The 10,797-nt window shown below is 40.5% G+C and overlaps 1 protein-coding gene across 4 annotated transcripts in view; it reads left to right on the forward strand.

Moving 5' to 3' along the window:
* SYNE3 (spectrin repeat containing nuclear envelope family member 3) overlaps nucleotides 1–6,050 on the forward strand; it is a 55,131-nt gene extending 49,081 nt beyond the window's left edge. For all 4 annotated transcript variants that reach the window (XM_021549716.3, XM_077783974.1, XM_021549717.3 and 1 more), the window contains one exon: nucleotides 4,582–6,050. In XM_021549716.3, the coding sequence (XP_021405391.2) occupies nucleotides 4,582–4,779 (198 nt within the window). In that variant the 3' untranslated portion in view covers nucleotides 4,780–6,050. The remainder of the gene's footprint in view (nucleotides 1–4,581) is intronic.
* The last annotated feature ends 4,747 nt before the right edge of the window (nucleotides 6,051–10,797 follow it).

A 10,797-nucleotide genomic window follows, 5' to 3' on the forward strand; every position in this document is an offset into this window, starting at 1 on the left:
CAAGCATGCATTTAGCATTACACAAAACACAGCCGTCCACCCCTTGACAGTCCTTGCTTGTCCTGGTATTTTGAGGGAGAAGGGGGAGGACATTTATTCCTGATGGTGAACTTTAAAAGTATATTTTCCTTTTAAATGCCAACGTATTCCTTTTCCATGTGTGTTTCAAAAATATCTCTGACACTTTGGCTAAATACCCAGGTATTCCAACTGTTATTCTAAGATGGTGGAAATTAAAATTCTGTTGACTTCACTGGAGCTTTGCCAATTTTTCTCTGAGGAAGATTTGATTTCAGAATGTTTAGTGGAGCCTATATCTGATACATTCACTGCAGGCACTGTGGGTATTGGGTGGTAGCTGTACTGATGCCAGTAGCTGGAGTGACTGGGAAAGGGAAATTCCACTCTGTAGCAAGGGTCGTGGTTCCAACCTTCTATCTTTCTTATTATCAACTTTCCATCTCATAAGAATGATATATTCAAACTGTCTCTTGCAAAGGCAAAACTGTGTTAAGAGGTCCTTTTCTAACCTTGAGCAATGTGCTAAAGGGTTGGAAGTGTGTCCTGACTCTAGGACACTGATCACTTTGAGTCCAGTAGAGCAGAGGTTTGTACTTTGGCCTCCTGAATTTCCTGTTGGGACCATGGTCTCAGACACTACATCCTGAAAGCATCTCTTTTGCACATCACTGATCTAAAAGAGTAAAATTGATCTTGACTGATCTTGACTTAATAAAATTGAAGTGCTATTTTTTTTCATACACAAAAAGGGAGTCACTGCCTCAAACTTTCCGTGCTTTGTGCAAATGTATCCTCTTTCCTATTAAAATTTACTGTGTTTCCTTCATATTTTTTTTATCCTTTAACACCTCTCATATTTACACCAAAAAAACCCCAAAATACCTACAAAAAAACCACAAACAAGCAAAAAAACCCCAAAAGCACGAAAACCACCAAAAAAACCCCACCAATTGTTCCAGCAAGCACAAAGCAGTAGAACTAATGTAGTTTTCATGTCACAACAACTTGGGCATATAACTAATGAATCCATTTGTAAGATACCTGCTGACCTCCACAGATAAGTAGTTCCTGATCCTGACTTTATTTATTTGTTCCTGTGCATAATCTCACTGCAGTCACTGAAATTAATGATAAATTTCCTGTGGATTTCAGTGTGTACAGGTTGAGGCCCTCATTTATGAAGGGTTTATCATTGCAAATCTGCTGAAAACACCAAACTCTCACAACTCCTGTGGGCCTCATTTTCAGTCCTGCAGAGGCATCATAATACCACATTTGCTATAGCTGAGTCATTCCCATGACAACAAATGGAGTCTAAAATACAACATTCTGACCTTGCTGTGTGATCAAACAAAACAGAGAAGCTGGGCATCGAAGACAAAAGTTCATTGAACATATAAACCCAGCAAGCAGGTGGGAGAGAAGATAAAGACAAAATATTTCTCCTTCTCTGAAGTTCTGCCCTGAGGTAACTGTCTTTCCACAGATTTTTCTAATGTTAGGATATGCTATGGTTAGCCTGAGTATCCTCCTCTGCAGAAAGCTCAAAGGACAGCAAATGAGGCCTTGTTAATAAATCCATTTTGCATTAATTCTTTCTGGAGAATGACTGTGAAAAGCAATACTATTTTACAGCTTCTTCCAGTGTATCTAAAAGCAAGGCACTTTAAGAAATGGGATGATTGACATGTTATTTGAGTTATTAATAGTCTTTGCAATAGAAATCAAGGCAGAGTCAGTGAACTGCTCTGAATCAAATCCTGGATTGGTAGAAAAATCAGGGCAGGAAAAGCAGTGGCTAATTGGCAATGTGGTCATGACAGGAAACCAGTGACACAGGCCTGAGTGGCCATAAGAATCTGCTGCCTGGGCTGTGACGGGAACAGACACAAGGCACAACTGGAAGCGCTCACATTTCCCACCAGTTCACAGGCAGAAAGGTGGAACAGGGAAGAGACGTATTGCAGCTGGCCTGGCAATGAAAGAGTAGTTTCAGGTTGAAGTAGCTCTCAGATCCAGTTCTAAAGGATTGACAGCAGTAAAAGAGAAGGTTTAGGTGTTGCTAGGAAGACTGGTGGTCTTCACAACTGTGTCAGTGAGAGATGGATTTCTAAGTCCCAGTTTGAGTTTGTGAGAACATTTTTGAGGATTCCAGTTGGAGTGAAGTAAGTTACTCTCAGGATCCTATCCCATAACAACATCAGCAGTAAGACTTACTGTGCCTTAGTGTAGGGCAAAGAGCATGTTTGAATTGTTCCAATGCAGCATTAACTAAAATTTGATCTTCCACTGGCAGAACTCTACCTGTTAATATCTACGAACAAACTTGCTCATGGATTCTGGAACCTGGCAAGGGTCTTCTTCCTTATAGATAGGGCACTCTAATAAATGTATTTGTCATATTGCTGCATATTGTGGATACAATGAAGAATTAAGAATGAGAAATCTTTGTCAGTGAGAACAGAACTGTGGATGACAGGGCACTGATTTACACTAAACACACCAAGAAGTGGCTGATCCATGGCATTACAGAGACAAGCCCAGAGAGCTCCAACCAACTGCTGTAGTTGCTGCTCTTGTGCATAATAGATTTAGCATTGACTGTAAACACAGAGACCCTCCAGGTTTTGTTCAGCCCACAGGCAGATGATGCCCAGTGGGGAGAAGCATTTCAGGTCTGGACTAGAGAAAGGAAGGTTTCATTAAAACAGCTACTTATGCCTTGCACTTTGAGAACAGGTGACAGTAGGAGCGGATAATGTCTGTGAGGCAGCCAGGTTGGTGGAGCTTTAATTAAATAATCACTGTACCCAGGGACCTTGCCCAGTGGTGCTCAAAGTCTGTCCCACTCACACCCTGGCATGAAGACTTTATCCACTGACACTTCCAGTGTCCAGGGATCTGAGTTTTTCTTGGCCTCAGTGACCAAATTGCAACCCAGGAACTGTGGGCCAGAAACGATGGAGCAAGGAGCTGTTGCTCTGCTGCCTCTACATCTGCCTGACACAATAATTATATCTCATCAGCCATTCAATATAATGGAAGCAAACCAACTACAACAGACGGATTTTGCAGCATAACTGTCTCATGATGTGTAACTGCAGCTGTATATTTACCTTTGTAATTAATTCTGTAAGCATTTATATGGCGTTACAAGGGACTGAGTAATTTAGAAAGCAGTGGAAGAGATCATTAAAAATAGCGAAGGCATAATTACTTACTTCTACCATCAATCTCCTCCATATCTTCTCTACTGATGTTTCTCATGGATTGTTTATGTTCATTACATTACCTTCTAATCAAAATTATCTCAGGTTTCAGGTTTCATTTCCAGGTTGGGAAAAAGGCAACAGTGCTATAGTGGGACAATGGTGTTGCCTGTAAAACACCCCATATTGAGCAGAAGCCCTAATTTTGCTGGAGGACTGACATTGCCTGTAACTTGAACACAATAAATTAATTTCCTTTTGTGGAAAATGTGGGCTCCACTTCAGTGGATGCTCTGTGCTGACATTTATGATGTAGGCTGGTACCTAATGTAGCTGATTAAGCACTGCATTTGTTCTCATTGTATAAATCCTTGTTTGATGAAATAAGTGGGTTATTGAGCCCTTTCTATCAAATTTCTTTTCAAGAGAGTTGATTTTTTTTTTTTTTTTTTTTTTGGAAACTCACACAATTCAGCTTATTGGCAGGAGTTACCCAGGAATCTTGCCAGTGGAAATCTCCCTTCTTAATTAATCTTTTCTGAATTCTGTAGCCATAGATATATTCTCTCCTGGTCATGCTAAACCAGATCAAATTTATGAGGTTAACTGACCTACTCTAGGTTTGCACTAGTATAGAGAAAGGTGTAATGAGACTCCTTTGTGTATGTCCCCCAGAGCTGCACAGAAATAGATGTGGCTTTAGTGTCTCCTTCACTATCAATGTTTTGATTCTAATTTTTTTTGCATCACATAAAGTTTTAAGCTGGGCCTGGTAAGGTATAAGGTATACTGAGGCAGGCTGCACTGTGGGGCCTTTCTTCTGACCTCCAGCCGTGTAGACCCCAAGGCCAATGCATGGTGCTGCAGGGCAGATGATATGGAGGGCTGGATGAGCTGCAAATGAAGTTCCTTTGTGCTGATGGAGGGCAGAAGCTGTTCCTCTCTTCCAGGCACCAGCACTCTGATTTTACTGACTGGAGAGCAGCAAACCCAGACCTTCTGTGCTGTATGGGGGCTGTGAGGGGACCAGTCAGCACCTCGGGCACGAGCATGTGTGACCACCACTTTGGAAAATGGGCTTGGCAGCAATCACTTTCTTCTAGAAAGTCAGTAGTGTTTTCCTTCTAGAAAACAACAGTTTCCAGCAGGGAATTCTTGAAAATAGTGAAATATTCTCCTAAAAGACATAATTTAACTTCAGTCACCTTGAGTGTGCCCAGCACCCAGACTGGCTCCTAGACCAAGGACAAAGGGGGCTGTTCTGACCTTCTCCCTGTCAGTTTGGTGTATTTGGACCAGACCTCCTCAGCGATGTGTTTTTCTGAGCTGCTCTTTGCTTTGTGTTTTGCAGAAGCGCTCTGGAGGCGTGTGCTCCTACCTGCGCCGCGCGTGCCGCGCAGCGCTGCCCCTGCAGCTGCTCCTGCTACTCCTGCTGCTCCTGGCCTTCCTCCTGCCCCTGGCACAGGAGAGCCACAGCTGCGCCCTGGCCAACAACTTCGCTCGCTCCTTCAAGCTGATGCTGAGATACGAGGGCCCACCCCCGACATAGCTCCTTGGCACGGCGCGAGGCGACGGCAGGAGGGCAGCCTCCCTGGGTTTAATTGCAACTAATGTAGATTTTAGGGCTTCCAACACAGCCATCATGCCAATGGGCTAGATCGCGTAATGCAACATAAGATTAACCCACTTTAATCAGGTATTTGAGCAAAATTAATATTTTTACAGTTTTTTTATTAGTGTATTTATAATATGTATATAGAGATTGTGTATGTATGTACATATATATATATATATATATATATAAATGCATATCTGTGGTCAAACTAACAACCACCGTCCACTCATCCACTGTTTAAAGATAATTCTGCAAAGTTTCTGCCGTCTTCCAGTAAGCAATACTGAAGGATGGTGTTGTAGGATTTTCTGGGTGATTTTTAACATCAGATTCATGTTTACAAATGAAGTCAGAGCAAGTATGAGAACATGTGGTCATGCACCATGGTGTAAACTGGTGAGAGAGCAGGCAAAGTAGAATCACGTTTGATTAGAGTGGTTGACATTCAGCCCAAGGAAGATTTGGACTTTTCTCTTTGAAATCTTCAGCTGATTTTTCAGTATCTGGATACAAGAATTGCAGAAGCTAATAGAAATGTTTCTACTGACTTCAGTAGGAGTGGGAGTAGACCTCCTCTTGTTCTTATTTTTTACAAGAATTCTTCTCCAATTACTGTATTCTCCAGCCCACCTGAATCAGGAGAGGTGGAATACAGTGGGGAGAAAAGCTAGAAAAAAAAAATAATATATTTTTTTAGCATCTCTCTAGCAGGAGAACTTTTAAAATCAGGTCATAATTTTCTGAACAAATTTGTGAGCAGTGAACAAAACCTTGTATCACCAATCTTGTCTATAACAAAGAGTAGGTTTCTTTCTTAGATTGTTGTGTTTGTGGTGTTTTGTGGTTTAGTTTGTTGGGTTTTTTACTTTATAAAGAGGCATTTGGTAATGGATTCTAAAGGCTGAACAGTGGGATGCAGCCTGGCTCAGTGTCAGTAAAGCAAAAGTTGGAAGTATTTTAATAATACCATCCTGGAAACAAGATTCCTACCTAGGATTCTTTTGTATTAATGGTTTATTGAAATTGTGTAAACTGATTGTATCAAAGACAGTGAAGCATAGATTTCTATGTAATCTAAACTCTAAAATTATGGCAACTTTTCATTTATTTACCTAACCCTATGTCTGATTTATCACATTTTTGAATGTACATTATACATTGCCTTTTAATGTAAAAGCAATCTTCACTTCAGAGTGATGAAGGAACTTTTAGTGGTGTTTTACCTAATTGACTCCTTTTTCTATTTCTGAGAGCTATCCCTTATTGTCTCATGGTTCTAGCTACATTAGTAATCACGAAAAAAAAAATCTTAACAGAAGAAACAGTTATTTTCTGTCTCCTGGCTGTGTTGCAGGATGAATTTCTTTTCTGCATATCAGTATGGGGTACTTGGTGTTGTTTTCTGCATAAGGTCTAAAATAATATTGTAGCTGACAGACTGAAGGAGGAAGGCACTTATTTAATAAAATCATTAAAGTTCTGTTCAAGAAGCAAGCTTGTGTAGAATCAGGAAACATAACAGCATGGAGCTCAGTTTAGGCACAGGATAAGGAGAGCAGGCAGTGTGAAAGAGAAGCAGCTAAACATAGAGAGGAGAGGTGTCCATCAATTTGTAAAGCCTTAGAAAAGGAGTCACATTAACACAGAGGAAAAAAGCACAGGCTCTATGGAGGAAAAAAAAAATCTCAGAATCCTTTTGGCTCCCCTTCCCTTTTACAGTATTTAATATGTAAATTAATATTAAACAGCTTTAATATTAAACATATTAAACAGCTTTTCTTCAGTTTTCAAGGTTTAAAGTAAGGTGAGTAACAGGGCTTCTGCACCAGTTTTCTGAGGAGACTACCACCACCAGGACTCTGTCACTGTGCTCCTAAAAATGTTTCTGACTATACTGGATTAAAATGCCAAAAGTCTGCTAAAAGTGTAGAGTGGAAATTAAAGGAGAGACAACCTTGATGGTGAAGGTATCAGTCAAAGTGCAGGGGAAGCATGGAGCAGGAGCTGAGCTGATGTGGGTTAAAAACCTGACTGTCAGGAGGTAGCAGAAGAGCTCTCAGAGCAGGCAGAAGGGATGGGAAGCAGAAAGGTGAGGACAGTCCATGTATGCTGAGCAATAAGACAGGCCTGTGGTTTCTTTCATGAAGGAGGCAAAAGGAGGGGAGCTATAATTTGACAGAGAATGGGGCATATTAATTCCTTCTTTGCAGCCATTCTTCCTGGTGGCAGAGGACCTACCTCCTCCTCTCCTGATTAGCTGTGTAAGTGCCATGCCCATTCCTCTAAAAATTGCTGCTAGCCCTGGGGGAAGAAACCCCTGTGGCTGCCCAGCAGGGAGTTAATCATCACACACATCTCCATGTCAAATTAAATCTTCCTTTAGAAAAGAAGTGTGGGGGAAGAGGGGCAGTAGCAAAACTCGCTCTGTGTGGTTGTGGATGTGTGTAGGTGTGCACACACCTTTCTGTGATGTAGCTACATTGCAGTTCTCTGGGTTTTTGTGAGCTGACGAAAGTAAAATACCAGTGAGAAAGTAAAAATAATGAACAATAATAAAGCTGCAAATGGAAGTTAGTAGGGAAATAGAAAAGTTTTTTCTATGAAAGCCCAAAATCTCACATCAGATTTATTTGTGCCGAGCCTTTCTGATTTGGGTGTTTTGTATGGGTTCACAAATGCATTTGACACCATGGGAGTGTGTCACAGGGAGAAAAAAAAATTCTGCACAGAGGAACTTACAAGAACAACGTCATCATCACCTTGATGTTTCAGTGTGGTGGCAGGTTTAAAAAAAAGAACCAAACAACTAAATTAGAAACATACTTTTGCTGCTGGGTTTGCAATCAGTTTATTCTGTAAGTCCCCTGTCTGTAATCTTGAAAAGTTTTGCTTTAAATCTCAGTCAATCCATTCTCATTAACTTAAATAATCTGAATATCTCACAGAAATTATGAGTATTTTTACTTCTTTGCAATGAAAACTATCTAAAGCACAGGACTTTAATGTTCATATCACTAAAAAAAATTTAAGTCTTCCATAATGTAATTTACCTCACCTCTCCAAGGCAGGTGTGAGATTCTTCTGGGAAAGAAAGAAAGAAAAAATCACAAAAGTAAGCTGGAGATGTAAAAACAAAATTTACTTTCTTTTTTATTCTCTTGTGGTTTTTTGTGTTCTGAAAAGCTTGCAATACTGATTCCTGGAAGTGCGTGTAAACATTAATCAAGTCTGTAATTGGAATAATGAGTCCAGCTTCCAGGAAACTGTACAAGGATCGGATTCCTCAAAAAATAAACTAAATCCAAAGGATTTAGTTTTTAAGGACTGGTTTCCAAACCAGTCCTTAAAATCTTGAGCACAGTTCCTTGTCTTTGCTCACAGATGATTTGGTGGTTATGTGCTCACTTTTGTGCCTATAAAATCCCCAGCTCGTACATCTCTGACATCCATATGTAACTGAGATGTGTTATAGCCCAGGTTCAGACTGGGGCCACTGCCTTAAGCCTTCCCTTGCCAAAACATGGGATGCACAGAACCCTGGATGTGTCTGCAGCTGGGGACTTTCACTGTTTTGCCCCAATGTAGATGCAGGCACAGGCAAAGGGTGCTGAAACCCTCTGAACGCTATGGAGAATGTTTGAGGTGGTGAGTGGTTTGTGCACCTGGCCTGCCCTCCCTGCACACACCCAGCCTGTTCACAGAGCTCTGTCCGAGCTCTTCCTGCACCTTTGGACCCAGGAGCTGCTTGAGCACATTAATGACCCTGAAGGCAAAATCCTGCACTCCATTGCACATGCATTGCAGTAAGGCATTGCCCAAAGGCACACTTCAAACCCAACCTTTGGCATGAAAGCAAACCTCATTTGTAAACTGTAATTGATTTTGAAGCCTGATGCTTTCCAGAGAATTTTCCATGGCAGCAATACATTGAGGTAGAAAATTGCTATTGTGCCCCAGGTCTATTAAACAGCCCTTTCTCTGATTCTAGCCAGCAATTTAAATGGTATAAAATATTATTTATAAATGGGCTCTCCAGAAATCTCTGTATGAAAAACATCTTCAGTTTTAAGCACATACATTAAAAATGCTGTATTCCTTTGCTAGCACTCGATCTCCAAAGCAGTCCTGATTTCTACCAAAAGCTACTCTATTTGTACTGATCCAGAGACTTAGAAAACTTAAATATTTGAGGCTGTAAATAAAGCTACTAGGCTAACTAATAAAACCACCTAGTGATCACTGAATAATTTGGACAGCTTTTAGAATGGCTCTATGCTTCTCCTTAACCCCTTTTGTTGGAGTATTTGTAGATCTTGGAGAGAAGAAATATCTCCAAAAATTGGCCATTCCTAGACAGACAGATAGTGATCTCTGAACATCAGAAGAAATAGTATTTTCTCTTTAGTTGCTCTAAACCTCAGGAGTTTGCTATATCTGATCTCCTTTTCAATATTAAATAGGGAATATTTTACTTTGATGTGTGTGCATACACATCTCTTTAGCACTAAAGAGATTTGAACACTGAGTTTATTTTCAATAATTCTTTTAACTTGTGTCAACACAAGAGAGTACATTGTCCTCTTTTCTTTAGGGAAAAAACCAACCAAAACTGCTGTGTGACAGAGATTCCCACACCAAACATAACCTTTTGGAATAACTGAATATTACAGTCTGAAACTAAATTGTCCACCATAGGAAACTGGAAAAATAGTTTTGCCTTTCAGGAAATGCTGGTATAAAACCCCCAATAAACATGTCTTTTCCAGGCATCATAGACATCTTTCATAGGTTATGTACCAGCTGGGTGTAAGAGTTTTGGAGAGTTTACTACCTCATGGACAGTATCACCTGCTAGGGTGCAGCTGAAAACATTTGTCCAGAGAATCTATACCAACTTCTTCCAGAATTGCTGGGGGCTATTGAGGATGTTCTCAGCAGCTCCCAGACCACTGACCTACTCTGAGCCATTACAAGTTTATTGCATTAATTTCTCTGTCAGAGGTTGGCAATTCTCAGAAAACAATTTATTAAAATACTAGAAGTAATATTTCTTGTGCAGACAACATGATTCATTGAGAAATCAATCGTATTACTTTTGCCATATTTAAAAAATATATGTGTTGGTTATACTGGAATATGAGCAGGTTAGTTGAGGTGTTGGGTAACTGCAGGATGTTTTAGGCCTGAGGCATTTTGACTTGTACTTGTCCATTTAAGAATTGTGGGATCATGTTACACTTGGTAAAAAAACAAAACAAGGATTCTTGAATTAAAAAAAAAATAAAAATCAACCACCAAACAGAAAAAACCCAAAAAAACAAAGTAGGAGGGAATAATCTGTCACACAGTTGGATTTTTTATTATCTCTTTTCTATCCAATTTAATATATGAATATGTGTCTACCAGAGAGTTATCAGTAGATCTGGGGAAAAGGGAATATATATCAGGAATATACCAGTTCAATGTGTAGCCTAAAAGGCACTTCTATTCCCCAACCTGCTTCAGCAAATGCCAAATTCTTATCATTGTACCTGTGAGATAAAAACCCTCCTCCTGGTAAAGTGTGGGTAAGGTGAAACTGCACAGCTGAAGGTGCAGCATCCCAGTGGAAGCAGCAGGAAACATCAGTTCTTCCAAAGGCAGCCTGGTATCCCCATGGCAGAGGAGCTGTGAGGTCTGCCACAATGAGAGCAGTCCAGCACTAATGGCACAGGAAGAAGGGCTTTGCCATCCCAGCCTGCCCAACAGAATTCTGAGAGCAGCATCAGCACAGCTCCTTTTCATGTTCCTGACTGTGGAAGGAGACTCCCCTCAGGGTGATTCACTCGAGCTGAGATTGGAGTTCTGGAAGGGTTTTTTTTCTCTTCATTAAATACAGAAGAAACTGCCAGATTAAAACCCCTCAGTGACAGGTTAATGGTAGGTGGTGGGTGCTGATGCTCCAGGAAAAGA

This window comes from Lonchura striata, chromosome 6 (genome assembly GCF_046129695.1).
Source record: "Lonchura striata isolate bLonStr1 chromosome 6, bLonStr1.mat, whole genome shotgun sequence".
In the NCBI taxonomy this organism is placed as follows: Eukaryota; Metazoa; Chordata; class Aves; order Passeriformes; family Estrildidae; genus Lonchura; species Lonchura striata.